The sequence below is a fragment of the Lontra canadensis genome, unplaced genomic scaffold (genome assembly GCF_010015895.1).
Source record: "Lontra canadensis isolate GAN:19392208 unplaced genomic scaffold, GSC_riverotter_1.0 scaffold1, whole genome shotgun sequence".
Lineage (NCBI taxonomy): Eukaryota > Metazoa > Chordata > Mammalia > Carnivora > Mustelidae > Lontra > Lontra canadensis.
This window is the reverse complement of record NW_022630995.1, coordinates 13,066,850-13,084,192: the sequence shown is the minus strand read 5'-3', so window position 1 is coordinate 13,084,192 and position 17,343 is coordinate 13,066,850. Positions and strand designations below refer to the sequence as shown.

Here is a 17,343-nt window from a genome sequence, read left to right as displayed (position 1 = left end):
GAGGACCTTACCAGAAAAAATTTAAAGTATCTTGAATTAAATGACATATCAAATGAAGCTTTCAATGGTTGAAACAGGAAGGAAGAAAATTCTAAAATAAGTAATCTAAACATTCACCTTAAGCAGCTATGGAAAAAAGGGCAAATCAAATCAAAGTAGAATACACTAAATTATAAAGATTCATTCATTCATTCATTATTTATTTATTCATAAGAGAGAGAGAGAAAGGAAGAAGATGGACAGGGAGAAGGAGAGAAGGAGAGAAGCAGACGTCCCACTGAGCACGGAGCACACCCCAATGAGGCACTCAATCTACAGCCCCAAGATCATGACCTGAGCTGAAATCAAGACTCCTACCACTAAACTTACTAAGTCACCCAAGTGCCCCAGAATGCACTAAATTATAAAGAGCAGAGCAAAAATGAATGGAATAGAAATACAAAGAGTGAAAAATCAATTAAACGAAGTTAATTATTTTATTTTATTTATTTATTTGACAGAGAAAGAGAGATCACAAGTAGGCAAAAAAGCAGGCAGAGGGGGAAGGGGAAGCAGGCTCCCCCTGAGCAGAGAACCTGACCTGGGGCTTGACCCCAAGACCCTGAGATCATGACCTGAGCCGAAGGCAGAGGCTTTAACCCAATGAGCCACCCAGGCACTCCAAAAGTTAATTATTTTAAAAGAACAACTGATAAAAGCTTAGCAAAAAATGACCAAAAAAAGAAAAAGGGAAAAAAAAGTAATTATACAGCAAACTTTGTGCTTCAGATACTGTACTATTTTTATATTAATTTGGGTATTTTAAGATTATTTTATGTCAAATCTCAAAAAAAGCTTTTGAGAGAGAAAATATAAATTTCATGCAAATCAAGGTAAAACTTTAGAAATATGCAAATTCTTAAAAAATAAACCTACCAAAACTAAAGAGATAAGAAATCTGGATATTCTGGTACTTATTAAAGAAGTTAAAGCCATAATTTAAAAATTTCCCCACAAAGAAACCCCCAGACCTGGACAGTTTTACTGTTAATTCTTTGTAACACTTAAGAAGGAAATGTTACCAATCTCTTAAAAACTCTTTCAAGGATTACAAAAAGAAATAACAGGAATGCCTGGGTAGCTCAGTTGGTTAAGCCGCTGCCTTTGGCTCAGGTCATGATCCTGGTATCCCAGGATAGAGTCCCACATCAGACTCCCTGCCTAATTTCTCCCTCTAACCCTCCCCCCTCATGCCCTCTGTCTCTCATTTTCTCTCTCTCAAATAAATAAAAATAAATAAATACAATCTTTAAAATAATTTAAAAAAAAGGAACAGTGTTCACAGAGAATACTACTCAGAAATAAAACACGAATGAACTGATATACATACTATGGTGGATGAAACTTAGACACTGTGTTGAATGAAAGTATATTTTATGAGTCCATTTATATAAAGTTCTTAGAATAAGCAAGACCTCTCCACCATGATAAAGAAGAACAGTGGCCCAGGGTCCAAGTTAGGTTAGCAGAAATTGAACTGGACAGAACAGGAACTTCCTGAAGTGGCAGAAGTTTTGTGGGTTACTTAGTTTAAGATGTACTTGCCAAGAACCCACTGAACTGTCAGATCTATGCATCTGACCATTTGTAAGTTACATCAATAAAATAAATGCTTCACTTAAAAAAATAATCAAGCCGGGGCGCCTGGGTGGCTCAGTGGGTTAAGCCTCTGCCTTCGGCTCAGGTCATGATCTCAGGGTCCTGGGATCGAGCCCCGCATCGGGCTCTCTGCTCAGCAGGGAGCCTGCTTCCTCCTCTCTCTCTGCCTGTCTCTCTGCCTACTTGTGATCTCTCTGTCAAAAAAAATAAATAAAATCTTTAAAAAAAAAAATAATAATCAAGCCATTGCAGATGACTGACCAAAAATCTGGCCAGTCCAGGTAAAGATGGAAACACATCTAGTCCTATAACTCTTGACTTAGGAAAGCAAATATAACCAGTTTCTCTAGTGATAAAAGTTTATTCATATACTAAATTCTGCAACTTCTTACAGAGACACTGAGAAGTTAATAGACAATGTCTTAGCAAGCCTCAAAAAAAAAATGAATGTGCACTGATTTTTTTTAATAAAAGCAAAAGTGAACACATACTGTTGAATTACAATCACGACTAATGAAACTAAGATTTTCAGGTTAATATGAAAATACCTATTAAAATGACTTCAAAAATAGCTGCTAGCAATTTGTTTGTGACATTTAGCCATTTTTCTCTCCTAAATCTACATATTTTCAGTGCATCTGGTCATATTAAGAAGAAAGCCTGAGTTATTTTTAAATGATCTTTCACACTGACTTTCCCTCTAATAGAAAGATGAGTGCTAAGCAGAAGCATCATTGTGAAACCTGAAGGTTTCAGAGAGAACTTGGTCCTGCCGACATTTTGATTTCAGAACAGTGAGACAATAAATTTTTATTTTTAAGCCACCAGTTTGTACTATTTTGTTACAAAGCCCTAAGAAAGTAATACAAATGTACTATTTATATATACCACAATTCTCATTATTGGATTATTTCATTAGTGACTTAAAAACATTTAGAAAAGATTATTAAATGAATGAACATATTAATCAAATCTCTCCTAAAAAAGAAATGTCCTATATTTCACTGTGAGAGCAGTGATTCTCTTCATGTTATTAAAATACTATGAATATGGGCATCACTACAGACTATGTGTACATTTGTAGAAAAATCAGAAGACACATGGGAGTTTGAAATGTTTATCAAAGAACACACAAAACTGAATAAAATTTTTATTTTAAAATATCACAAATAATTATAAACGTCTCAACTGCACAAACTTTTATATATTTACGTGTATGTGTATATATATGTGTCCACATATATACACACACAATATATATACACACACATGTATTTAAACTTTGCTTCATCTTTCATCTTTTTATCTGAGTAAAAAGAAGAACACTTTCCTCACTCAGGAGATTTTTGATGTTGTAATAATTACCTAGAAGGAAAGTGGTAAGAAAAAAAAATTATTTCCACAGGCATCATTTCCTTTTGACTAAGTATTTAGCTATCATTAAGGCAGTTACAGTATATAGTACCAAATTTTTTCTTAAATCAGTTCATCTAACCTAAAGTAAGTCTTATTCAACTCCATGAACTAAAAAATCCATGAGTTAACCATCACCTGTGATCCAGACAAGGTTTGAAAGAAATGAAAATCTCACATCATTCTGATAATGAATGCAAAGGTGAATTAGACAAGGGTGAAGAAAGAGAAAATTTCTGTATATTCAAACTAACACATACTAAGATTAACTGAGTTACAATAAATGAAGTGTGTTCACAACAGTGCTGGTACATACTAAGGACTATATAAACACTGCTATTATTACTGTCTCCTCTCATTAGAATGTAAGCTCCAGAAGGACAGGGAGTTTTCCCCTATTTTGCTCACTTATGTATCCTATACTCTTAGAGCAGTGCTTGACAGACTCTCTGTTGAATGATGAATAAATAAATGAACAAATTAAAAGTTCTCTTTCCAGAGGCTTGTGCTCTTTAATAGCTGATGAAACACACTATTGTGTATGTTTAAAATAATCTACTAAAAATTGCTTGACTACATAATGTCTTATAGATAATATAGCAGAAATAATTTTCCTCCTACCCTCGATACAACTAAATATTTTTACACTTTGAAATAAGCAATTCTTATCCAATTTTCATGTACCCATATACTAACATACTTACCTAATGACAAAACCAAAATAGGTATTGTCATGAGTTACATGACATTTTATTTTGACCAGTGTGGCTTCCATTTGCATGGTATTCATGAGCAACTATATAAATATTTTAACTATATGAAAGAAGATTGTCTTTATTTTTCTTACCTGAAGGAACATAGAATGAATCCCCAGTTGTTATTATATAAGGTGTTTCATGTAAGGTACATAAAAGGTCACCAAAGTTAACATAAAAAACCTGTAAAATTAAAAATTAAAATCTCATTTCAAATTGAACCACCACCACAACACAGTACAAAGAAACTTAAAGGAAATGCAGTAAGCAGAATAACGACCCTCCAAAGATGTCCACACTCTAATCTCCAGAATTTGTTTTGTTACATGACAAAAGGGACCTAGAGACTGGGAGACAGGTTAAGTCTGGATTATATAGTTGGGCCTATTCTAATCACACAAACCGTTAAAAGTGGAGAGTTTCTCCTGGAAGCAGAAGAGAGATGAAGCAGAGGAAAACCAGAGAAATTCAAAACATGAAAAGGACAGACTGTTGCTAGCACTGAAGATAAGAGGGCCATGGGTCAAGAAATACAGGCTATTTCTAGAAGCTGAGAATGAACTCTGGCCAACAGCCAGCAAGGAAATGGGAGCCTCAGCCCTACAACATGGAACTGAATTCTGCCAACAACCTGAATAAACCTGAAAGCAGATTCATCCTAAGAGTCTCCAGAGAGGGATACAGAGCTCCCAGCATCTTGATTCCAGCCCTGTGGTACTCTAAACAGAAGACTCAGCCAAGCTTACCAGGATTCTAATCAATATAACTGTGAGATAATAAATAGGTCTTGTTTTAAGTCAATGAATTTATAGTAATGTGTTAAAACAGCAATAGAAAACAAACACTGGAAGAAATTTCTTTTGTTCTTATTATTTAACAGTTATGAAAATTCACAACCACTGTAAATAATATCACTTAGCTATACTACAAAATAGCTTGGTCTTATATACACCTCTTCAAAGGTTACATGGTTGGGACAAGTAATTCAATCACCCGACCAAAGAGAGAACAAAAAGTAAAACAAATAAATGATACATTTAAGCAAATATCAACATTAAGAAAGTAAAAGAGGATAAATCTAATTCTCAATCATAAAGACTTCCATATTCATAATCACGGCAAATTTTACATTTTATACATAGGTAGCACCCAAGTGATGATTTGGTTTTGGGGCAACCAGAAAAACCGAAAGCCTTCCAACATTCAGATTCAAATTTTGAGATTCAGCCATCAAAAATATTCTGCCTCAGAGAATTAATCCTCCTCTTCCACCCCCTTATTTTTTTTTTAACACTTTGTAAAATGAGCCTTAAATACCAGAAAAACGATAGCAGCTAGCACTTATATAGCACTTACTCCTTGCCAGTCACTATTCTGAGCACCTAATTTACATTCATTTAATGTATGTAAGTAGCAGTGAGACAGGTACTATTTTAATAGTTTTATACAAATGAAGAAAACAAGGCAACAGACTGAGGTAATTTTCCAAGTTCACAATGTAAATGGCAGAAACGAGATTTGAACTCAGGCACTTTGATTCCAGAATTCATGCTCTTAACCACTATGAAATGCTGACTCCCTAAATAGGGAAAAAACTCTTCAAATGGTTCCAAAGTACGGTACCTTATAATTTAATTTAAAAATTTTTTATTATATCTTAAAATAATTTTGCATTAATTGAAAAGAAAAAAGATAACAAACATACTACCCAGAAGGTCAAGCATATATTTCTAAGTGGGTTTTTTTTTTTTTCTTTATCTATTCAGCTTAGCTATGTACACCTCTTTCCACTTCTGCAAACATCTTAGTAGGAAGGTTTTTGAAAGTGCTTGCTTCGGCAGCACATATACTAAAACTGGAAGGCTTGTGAAGTACACAAATATAGAATGACAAACTCCCATGAATACCTAACACCAACACTTTCCCCGTTCCATCTCTTTACTTCCCCCATTCCATGTTATTTTGCAATAAATACCCCAGCATCATAAATCATCTGCAAATATTTCAGTGTGTACTAAAAAAATCAAGGTGTTTTTAATTTTTTATTTTTTAAAGTTTGGTTTATTATTAGTAGTAGTAGTAGTGATCTCCATACTCAGCATGTGGCTTGAACTCAGGACCCCAAAATAAAGAGTCACATGTTCTACCAATAGAACCAACCAGACACACCTCAAGGTGCTTTTTAAAAACACGACTGTAACAGTTTTATCACAACTAAACATAAATGAATATTTAATATCAAATACCCAGTCAGTATTAAATTTCCAATTGTTTCTTAAATGTATTGTTTAAGAAGTTATTTATCCTCTTAAATTGCTCAATCTATAGTGGTTCTCAATCTGGGGGTGCTTTCTCAATTTCAGGAGACAACAGGCAATGTCTGGGGACATTTCTGGTTCTTACAACTAGAGGAGTCCTACTAGAATCTACTTGGCAGAGGCCAGGGATGCTACCAAACATCCCACAATGCGCAGGAAGCCTCTCTACAACAAAGCATTATCCGTCTAAAATGTCAATAGTGCCATGGTTGGTTCTACTTGGTTTTTATTCCTTGCAACTTATTTATTAAAGAAATCAAGCAGCAAAGTTTGCTGTAAAAATCTTTGCATAGCTGAATTTTGCTGATTACAACATCTGGGTATCATATGAAAGGTCATCTATTCTTTGTTTCCTATAAATTGGTGGTTAGATATTAGAGTTTGATCAAATTTGGGTATTTTTGTTGTTTGCTTTATAGGTTTTTTTTGTTTGCTTGCTTTTTAAAGGAGATGGAAGCAGCAAGACTATTTTATACAATGTTGTATTCTTCCATCAGGAGGCACATAATGTCTGGTTATCTTCTTTTTATTTTTTTCTCCTTCTTTTTTTTAATTTATTTTTTTTTTTTAAGATTTTATTTATTTATCTGACTGAGATCACGAGTAGGCAGAGAGAGGAGGAAGCAGGCTCCCCACTGAGCAGAGAACCTGATTCAGGGCTCAATCCCAGGACCCTGGGATCACGATCTAAGCTGAAGGCAGAGGCTTTAACCCACTGAGCCACCCAGGTGCCCCTAATTTACTTTTATAATTAATTATTTTTACCCCTCCTCCCACTCTCCTTCCCTCCACCAACCCTCAGTTTGTTTCCTATAAGTAAGAGTCTCTATGGTCTGTCTCCCTGATTTTGTTTTATTTTTTCCTCTCTTCCCCTATGATCCTGTTCTCTTTTTTTTTCCTGTTTTGTTTCTTAAATTCCACATTAGTGAGCTCATATGATAATTATTTCTCTGACTGACTTCATTTAGTATAATACCCTCTAGTTCCATCCACATCATTGCAAAAGACAAGATTCCATTTTTTGATGGCTGAGTAATATTCCATTACGTGTGTATGTATGTGTGTATGTACACACAGACACACAGACACACACACACACACACACACACACACACACACCTTCTTTATCCATTCATCTGTCAGCGGACATCTGGGCTCTTTCCATAGTTTGGCTATTGTGGACATTGCTGCTATTAACATTGGGGTGCAAGTGCCCCTTCAGATCACTACATTTGTATCTTTGGGGTAAATCCGTAGTAGTGCAATCACTGGGTTGTACAGTAGCTCTATTTTCAACTTTCAGGGTTGTCTTCTTTTTTAGATATTAGCAGACATTGATACTCAATGCCTAGACAGATCCAACAGTTTATCAAGGATTACAAAATGATACAATTTTACTCTACTATTTCTTTTTCATTTATTAATTGAAATTTCTTTTTAAAGATTTTATTTATTTATTTGAGAGAGTGAGAGTACAAGCAGGGGGTACATCAGAGGGAGAGGGAGAAGCAGGCTCCCCACTGAGCAGGGAGTCTGATGCGGGGCTCGATCCCAGGAACATGGGATCATGACCTGAATCAAAGGCAGATGCTTAACCAACTGAGCCACCCAGGCACCCCTAAATGAAATATTTCTAACAAAAACAAACTTCACCTCATTTTTATTTGGTTACATAATAGTACAGTTTATAAGAAAAGGGCAGAAAAAATATTCGATTATTTCCCTTTATTTACCATTTGTTGTCAAAATAAGTTAGCCTCCTAGAATTCTCCAAGAGTGGTGAATTAGGTTTTCTTTTCGTAGCAGTCTTTCAAATTCATGAATTTATATACAGTAGATATGTATCAATCCACTTAAGTTATTCTTATTTACTCGAAACACTTCAAGCTCAGGGGTACCTGGGTGATACAGTCCAATAGGCCTCCAACTCTTGGTTTCAGCTCAGGTCATGGTCTCAGGGTTGTGGGATTGAGCCCCATGTCACACTCCATGCACAGCGCAGAGTCTGCTTGAGATCCTCTCCCTTACCCTCTCCCAATCCTCCCCACATTCTCTTTCTAAAATAAATAAATAAATCTTTAAAAATACATATTTTAAGCTCAGCTCCAGGCCTCCATTCAGACATTTCTCTAAGGAGCTCTGGTTCTTTAAAGTATGTTACTCTAACTTTTTGTTTTTTAGTTCTGGAACATTTATTGTCTAATTTTTCAAATATTTCCATCCCTTCACTCATTTGGTTTTATTTCCTCTCTTCTGTTTTTTTTCCTGTTGTCCACATCACTTCACTTTTATATTTTATATTACATAATTTTTTATATTTATATTATATATTTTATATTTATGTAATATAATAAAAAATATATTTTATAGTTCCATTTCTAAATCTCATCTTTTGGGAGAGCTCCACAACCAAATCCCATAGTTAATCTGTTAATTCTTTTGTGGTTTGATTTTAACAAATCTACTACTGCTACTATCTCCCTCTCATAGATTTTTTAACATTGAGTTTGAAGGAAAGAGTGAACAGCCTATGCTAGTTCTCTCTCTGGTCCCTTTTGTTTTTCAAAAGCATATATTTTAAAAGTGTGCTTCATGTTTTAAAAAATGTAAAAATACTCTGATATTTAAAAAAAAAAAAAAAAAGAACTTTGGGGCGCCTGGGTGGCTCAGCGGGTTAAGCCGCTGCCTTCGGCTCAGGTCATGATCGCAGGGTCCTGGGATCGAGCCCCGTATCGGGCTCTCTGCTCAGCAGGGAGCCTGCTTCCCTCTGTCTCTCTCTCTCTGCCTACTTGTGATCTCTCTCTGTCAAATAAATAAATAAAATCTTTAAAAAAAAAAAAAAAAGAACTTTAACTCTGATTTTCATTATAAAAAGTTAAAGGCAATATTTAGAAGAAATAAAAATAAACTATAATCACCTGATAACATGTTATTTTTCTATAGTTCCTTCAATTCTCATTTTTAAATTCCAGTCAGAATAAAACAGTTTTCTATTTTCCATAAGTTTGCTTAAATATTTATCCTAAAGTTCTTCTTATATGACTATTCTTCAAAAATATATGCTTAAACTGATATAAAAATACTTATTACAGTACCTGGAACATCTAAGTGCTATATAACTGCTTATTATCACATAATGACATCTTATTACAAAGTCAAAATATAAAATATAACCATTTCTTTCTGCAACACTTTTCAATAGTTTCTAATTTTTGCAATTACTATCAATGTTACAAAAAATACCTATCTATGTTCAGTTTCCCTACCCTTTAAATTATTTTCTGAGGAAAATATACTGAAATAAGAGTCATAAATCAAAGGGTACAGATATTTTTTAAATAATTTCTACTAGCTCAGTAAATATAAAATATTCTTGTTTTTAATGTTTTTTTAATGTGCATTCCTTTGAATAGTAGCCAGATTAAATACTTTCAAACATTTACTATTTAAATTTACTATTTAAATTTTCTTTTGTCTAATAAAGGCATCACAGTTTAATGGGTAACTGGTATTATTTCAATGAAGATATTTCATAATGCTTGTCTTATTAATTGTTCCTTATTATGCAGAAATCATCATTACTTTAGTTAGTTAAATGTGTTTTTTACTCTTTTAGTAGCACCTGGAGATCTTTATCATTTTAAGATTGGATTAAAGTATTTTCTAATTCTAGTTATACTAAGGTATTATTGAGTTAGTCTTTCATGTGTGCCTTTTTTTCTTGCCTCAATTTGCCCTTCTTTGATAATATAAACCCAAGGGTACTCGTGTTCCTTCTCTTTTTCTTTCTTGAGTAAAATTAATTGTTTTGAATGCAATACTCCAGTAACCCATGATACCACAGGTTCTTGAAATGTTACATACTGAAAAATGTGCCTTAGACTCAGTATTTTTAAATGGCAGTAAAACAGTAAATATATATTTTTTTTAAAGATTTGATTGATTGATTTGTCAGAAAGAGAGAGCAAAAACAGAGGAACAGCAGGCAGAGGGAGAAGCAGGCTCCCAGCCGAGTAAGGATCTGGATGTGGGACTCAATCCCAGGACCCTAGGATCATGACCTGAGCCAAAGACACGCTCAACCAACTGAGCCACCCAGGCATCCCTAAAACAGTAATTATTATTAAAATTTGGTGATATTCAAATTCTGCAATTTTCAAATTCAAAATGTACAAATATAACATATATATACTTCACATCAGTGGTGCAAGGGTGTGTGTCTCCAATGAGAGAATAAAGACAGACTTACCTTGAATCTCATTATAATTTCAGCCAGTAATGCTGCCACATACAGTAATACATTATTTAGTACTTATTGAAGTAACTAGTTCCTACTCCTTAGTCTACTGCTAATTACATGATTCTGAGAAAGACTTTTAAAATCTCATTACTGCTAAACTACATGATCAGTGAAATGAAATTTAGACTTAATTTTCAGCAGCTCTAATGATTTGTTTGCAAACCTATATTCTACTGTTCCTCAAAGAACATTCCTTAAACTTTTAAATTTCAAGGTTACATGGCTATGCACAGAACAGGTACTTATTAAATAACCATTGCCTGATTGACTCTAAACAGATTTAACAGAAAAATTGTCTATGCACCACAATAATATCATTTCTGAGAAAACAGCATTTTTAATGCCTCATCAAGTCCAAAAAATCAGAGTTATGGCAATAGAGAAACATAAACATATGGAGAAATACACTCACCAATATATCTGAGCCAACATGCTGCTTTCCCTTTTCTTGATGTGGTCCCAGTATCAATTTTCCAGTAGAAAAAATAGGGGTATCCAGTGTTTTATACACTTTCAACTCACCATGCTCAACACAAAATTGGTATGTATCTCGTGGCCTTAAAAGATCTAAGGGAAAAACACTAATATAAATATAAAGCAACAGCAATAATAATGCTCAATGATATAACATATATACACACATATACAATAGCATTATTCCTAGATATAAACCTGGCTTACAAAGACAGAAGTGATTAAGGTCATTTACTTGAGCTAGAATGGTAGAGGTCAAATTTTGTCTCTCTCACAAGTTGTGTGACCAGGCAAGTTACTTCTCTATGCCTCTGTTTTCTTTTCTCTAAAATGGGACAATAATAGTTCATCTATGTTAGAGGTGTGAATATCAAATGAATAAATGTATATAAAGTATTTAAAATACTGGCTGGCACAATTAATAAGCATCAGGTAAGTCTTAGCTATTAATAAAAAATGGCAAAATTATTATTATTTCTATTATAGCTCAGAGAACAAAATTAGCTAAGAAACAAGATTTCCACATCTTTATAAAGTTTAACATGGCCCACAATTAACAAATGTATCATCGTAATAGATTATTTTGTGCTTGCTTGACTGATTATTAAACAGCAAGATTTTTATCACATAAAGCCAGAGTACTTACTGTTGCTCACAAATCACTATCTTAATTCTGAATTCCCCTTTTACTTATAAACCTTTCCAAATATACAGTTAATATATTCTTCTGCAATCAACTTCTGTTTCCTTGGTTATTTAGGAATGTTAGTAATCTCACAGATTATAGAATATAGAAAATATATAGACTCAAGAAACAGACAAAAAGTTATGAACTCCTGACAACACTGACAACTTTTCTAACCTGATACAATATAGCAATATTTTTGGTTAAGAATGTTACACTAAATAAAATTTTCTGTACTTCTACCTCTGTTGCTAAATAAATAATCCGATTATAAAAATACTTAATACTACTTAAGATGTCAAATGGAACCTATTTCACAGCCAAAATTTTAATTGGGAATACGATTACTGCCTCTCTGGTTTGACCTATTTGTCCTCTGACTTAGGAGAGGAGAAATTAGTCCTGATTACTCACTGGTATAGTCAAAACAGCTAAAACATTTAAATATTCCCTATATGTAAATTCTGCCTGTTGGTAGATAGCCAAGTGTTCCCTATTTGCCCTTACCACACTATAGCTCATCTTTTGGAACCAGTCATGGTCTCAGAGACAATGTACTTTTAATGCCTATGAGATACAACGGTAGGCCTCTAGAACCCCTCTGCTGGCCTTAAGGTTAACCATGGCATTTATGGCATGCCAATCAATGCCCTTGCTCATCATCACTCTAAAGGTCTGATCTCCCAGGTACTATCATTGGCATCCCATGGTGCAGAAGGCTGTCTAAATCCTGTCCACAATCCCTGTCTGGACTCACAGTAAGGGTGTATTCTAGGATCTGCCAGCTAAATTGCAACAACTACCCATAAAAAACCCCTGTTCCCATGTGTCATCTTGGTTAAAGAAGGCCTGGGCCCTACTGGGGGAGGAAACACTCCTGATGATGGCAACTGCACCCTAGAGGATAAATGCATTGTGCTATGTGTCCCTAGACATTGTTTGCTATCAGAGCTCCTCCAGAGTAGTCCTCAAAGGCTGCTTACTGGTATTAGATACTCTATGGATTTTGGATCTAAAAGAGCTAGGAAGTAAAAGAGAAAGTAGACAGGGTAGTCATCAAGCCAGCAATCTGTCCTTACTAATTATTAAATTAAGCATTTTCATTATCCCTAATCTTACCCATGGGAATAATCTCTCTTGTTTCTGGGTCCTTTACCCTTGTTGGCTTCAATGGATCTCCCAGAGGTATACTCAGATTTACCATGAATTTATTCTCTGCAAAAGAAATACCATTGTAATAAAGCTACTTAAAATTCTTCCCAATTAAAAAGAAGTCTGGTATTAAATACGGCTATGAATAAGTTGAAAAAAAAAAAAAGACTGCAACAATCTCTTCCTATTTTCCTATTTATAAATGAACACTCCGACAAACAAAAATTCAAAAACCACAATGATTTAATGCAAAATCAAACATACTAAACTATTTTCTGCAAACCTGTTATGACAACTCTTGATACTCTTGCATCATCAAGAAAGTTTAGAATATTCTCTCAGAGAGCAAAAAGTATAAAATACATTACAGAAAAAAATTCATTAAAAATGTCAATTTTAATCATAATTTGACATGGGAAAAGTTAACTTCAATGACAGAGTAATTTACTCATGAGGAAGTTTTTTTTTATATTATGCTATTAATGATTTTTTTAAAAGAGTAAAAATCTGTTTATTTTCAGAATTTGGGGAAAAAGTGAACATTAAAAAGTGAATTCAAGGGGGCACCTAGGTGGCTCTGCCTTCGGCTCAGGTCACGATCCCAAAGTCCTGGGACCGAGCCCTGAGTCGGGCTCTCTGCTCAGCAGGGAGCTGGCTTCCACCTCTCTCTCTGCCTGCCTCTCTACCTGCTTGTGATCTCTGCCTTTCAAATAAATGAATAAAATCTTTTTAAAAATTAAAATATTAAAAAATAAATAAATTTTTTTAAAAAGTGAATTCAAAACAATAGAAAAGAAAACACAATACTCCAAAACCGACAGGATGCAGCAAAAGTAGATGTTAAGAGTGAAATTTATGGGGGCGCCTGGGTGGCTCAGTTGGTTAAGTGACTGCCTTCGGCTCAGGTTGTGATCATAGAGTCCCGGGATCGAGTCCCACATCGGGCTCCCTGCTCCTTGGAGAGTCTGCTTCTCCCTCTGACTTTCTTCCCTCTCATGCTCTCTCTCAAATAAATAAATAAAATTTAAAAAAAAAAAAAAAAAAGAAAAGAGTGAAATTTATGTTATAAACACTTATATTAAGAAATAAAGTTCAAAGAAACAACTTAACATTACACAAGAACTAGAAAAAGACTTAGCTGAAATTTAGAAGGAAAGTAACAAAGAAAATAACAAAGAAAGTAACAAAGAAGGAAGTAACAAAGAAAAATCAGAAATAAATAAAATAGAGACCAGAAGAAACACTAACATAACATTGAAAGTAATGAGCAGTTTTACCATTTGATTTCTTATTTGGCCCAATGCTTGTCTGTGCAGTAGTGTATTGCTTAATATTTACATACTAAATATTTAATAGTTTACACTGTAGATTTTCCAGCATTGTTTTATTGTTGATCTTCAATTTTGTACCACTGTGGTTGGAAAATATACTCGGTATGATTTCAGTCTTCTTAAATTTGCAGTATTTGTTATGTCTCTTTTTATGTGGTTTAACCAGGGGATTCTTCTGTGTGTATTTGAAGAAATGTGTATTCTATTTTTCTTGGATGGAATGTTTTATATATATTTTTGGAACCATGTATTCTGAAGTATGTTTTGAGTTAAAAAATGTTCTTGTTGAAATAAAAAGTAACTCTCACTGAGGGTACTTATTTAAAATAAAGCATATCAGAAGGGAGGTGTGTGGAAGGATGGGTGAAGTAGGTGAAGGGGATTAAGAGTATACTTATCATGAGTACTGAGTAATGATGTTTAGAATTGTTGAATTGCTATATTGTACACCTGAAACTAATAGAACACTGTATGTTAACTACACTGGAATTAAAATGTAAAAAAAACTTAATAAAAAAATAAAGAAAAAAAGATGAACTCACCCTAACGTATTACATCTAACATTTTTACAAATAAATTACAGAATTTGTAAAGAGCTACTTCTCAGAGCACTATTATTTAAAATAAAATCTAAAGGTTACTTTCAGGAATAAGCTCATACTTCTTTCCTCATTATCAAGACAGATCCTTTTCCTAGCAACCATTTTATTGACTTTTCCAATGTTTCCTTTTGACTTCCTTTTAGATGATACTGTGTCTGGGGACAGTATTCCACCAATCACAAATCCTCCTGAAAGTTAATGACAAAAAAGGTAAATATCATACCTGAGAAAGTAAAAATATTGAACCAAAATTTAAATTACTATAGCATATTTTCTTTCAGACTACCAAAGAATATATTACTATCATATTTTACAGTTAGTAACTCAAACAACAAAAATACCAACCAATTTCACTTATGTTTCTACCACCCTAAATCCAGATGCACTGATGAAACATGATAGAATGATCTCTGTTGCTTGAAATCAAGTCAGTTTGAAAAACAACACAAAAGCCAGCAATGAAATATTTATAATAATTTACATGTGAGTTTATTCTTTGACTTAGATACATCCATCACAGAAAGGAAAATAATTTTCTGGCCCACTCTCTATATTTCTATAGAGAAATATGATGAGCAAATGGGATGAGAATAGTAAAAGGGAATACTTAATCTTTGCCACTTACTATTTTCTCATGTTCTGATCTAATGACTTATTTCTTGCAATTAAAAACCTTGTTAATAGTATGAAATAAAAATATTCTCAAGCCACAAACTCACCTCAAACTGCTACCAAAGAGAGAAAAAGATAAGCATCTCCATAGTAATCAGATAGATCTGTACTTGAATCTATTCTGGCCTCATTTTTGGAGGATGATGATAAAATGAGGTAATTTATGTACATATGTAAAATAGTGCTTTGCACATAATATACATAAACTGTTGCATCCTAATTATTATTTGTCAGATACTGAAGTGTAAACTTGAATTTACCTGATGGCCTTCCATGATAATCTATTCGCTCTCCCCGCCAATATTCCAAAGGTTTCAATCGTGTTCTCTTGGTCCTGCGAACATTTGGTGTGTTGGAAGGCAATACTGTAAAAAGACATCACACAAAAAGGTACACACATAAATGTTTAATTGGATGGTCTTTGTAGTGGAAAGATTGATATTACCCTCTAGAACACTAATGTTTCTAGACAAAACAGTAGAAAAAAATTTTTACAATATATCTGTGCTAATAGTTAAAGAAATATCAATGAAAAAACAAGTTGCTAGATCGACAAAGATTAAAAAACTTGATGACACCCAGGGTGAATGATGTTAAAGAAACTCAAACATACTTTAAGTAGAAATGTAAACTGATTGAAAGCAACTTAGCCATAACTTGATTTAGAATTTAACTTATATAAAATAAATCTGCAAAAATATTCACAAAAAGAGGCAAAGCTAGAGGTGGTCTAAGACAGTAACATAGGAAGACCCTGAGCTCACAACTTCCACAGACATACTGAACCTGCACCTAAATATAGACCAATTTCTTCTGAAGAACTGAAAACTGACTGAAGAACTTCTGCTCAACAAAGGACAGAGGGACCACGGAGAGAAAGGGGGGAGAGACAAGACACAGTAGTATCTGAAACTCCATTCCATCTGATGACCTGCAGAAGGATGTCACTGAGAGATGCACACCTGCCCTGAGGCACAAAACAAACAAATAAAATACCACTGGTTTAAAGGGTAACTAGACAGTAATTGAAGAAAATCCATTTTCTAACCTTAGAGCACCTGTCAAAAAGAGGCACAGCTACTGGAACTCTCTCCAGGTCAACAGGTGCTGGCAAGCACCATTGTTTACATGCCTTCACCTTGATAATGCAGATGGGATCAAAATTCAGGTGCTCTAGCTGGCCTGGTAGGACTACCATAGCCAGACCCAGGACCCAAGCTCCAACCACCCCCATAGGGTAGCACCCCATCTGCCTTGCCTCATCACACCAGGGTGACAACAGCCCAAGCACACTCCAGGTCTAGCTGGCCACCCAAAACCACCAAAACACAGAGTCTACATAGGGGATATTCTTACACAAGTCCACTTCTTCAAGACCAAGAATGGCAACTGTCCAATTTATTCATAGATACAAATAGAACATTAGACAAAATAAGGAGACATGTTCATGCTCATGTTCCAAATGAAAGAGTAAGATAAAACTCAACAACAACAACAATAAAACCCCTAAACAAAACACAAGTAAACAATCCACCTGAGAGTTCAAACTAATGATCATAAAAATGCTCACCAAACTTGAGAGGAGAATGGATGAACTTAGTAAGAACTTCAATAAAGAGATAAAAAAATATAAAAAAGAACCAGAGCTAAACAATACAAAATTGAAAGGAAAAACAGATTATAGGAACTGACAGCAAAGTAGAGGATAGAAGAATGGATCAGTGAGATGGGTAGTAAAAAAGCACCTATGTTGAAAAGCAAAAAGAAAAAATAATTTTTTAATGAGGATAGGTTAAGGGAACCCTGGGACAACATCAAGTGTAATAACAGTAGTACTAACAGGGGTTGAAGAAGAAGAAGAAGAAGAAGAAAACAGAGACAGAAGGGCAGAAAACTTAACTGAAGAAATAGTAACTGAAAACTTCCCTTAATTTGGGAAAGGAAACAGATATCCAAGTTCAGGAAGAACAGAGAGCAAGGAGGTCCCAATGAAGTCCACACCA

General features: G+C 34.2%; 1 protein-coding gene across 2 annotated transcripts in view; it reads right to left on the bottom strand.

Annotated features, from left to right (window-relative positions):
• Window positions 1-2,845: 2,845 nt before the first annotated feature.
• Window positions 2,846-17,343, bottom strand: part of CENPC (centromere protein C) — a 91,679-nt gene continuing 77,181 nt past the window's right edge. For both annotated transcript variants that reach the window (XM_032848191.1, XM_032848282.1), the window contains exons 14-19: window positions 15,601-15,705; window positions 14,728-14,856; window positions 12,703-12,798; window positions 10,837-10,991; window positions 3,899-3,989; window positions 2,846-3,003 (exon numbers count right to left, since the gene is read on the bottom strand). In XM_032848191.1, the coding sequence (XP_032704082.1) occupies window positions 2,933-3,003; window positions 3,899-3,989; window positions 10,837-10,991; window positions 12,703-12,798; window positions 14,728-14,856; window positions 15,601-15,705 (647 nt within the window). In that variant the 3' untranslated portion in view covers window positions 2,846-2,932. The remainder of the gene's footprint in view (window positions 3,004-3,898; window positions 3,990-10,836; window positions 10,992-12,702; window positions 12,799-14,727; window positions 14,857-15,600; window positions 15,706-17,343) is intronic.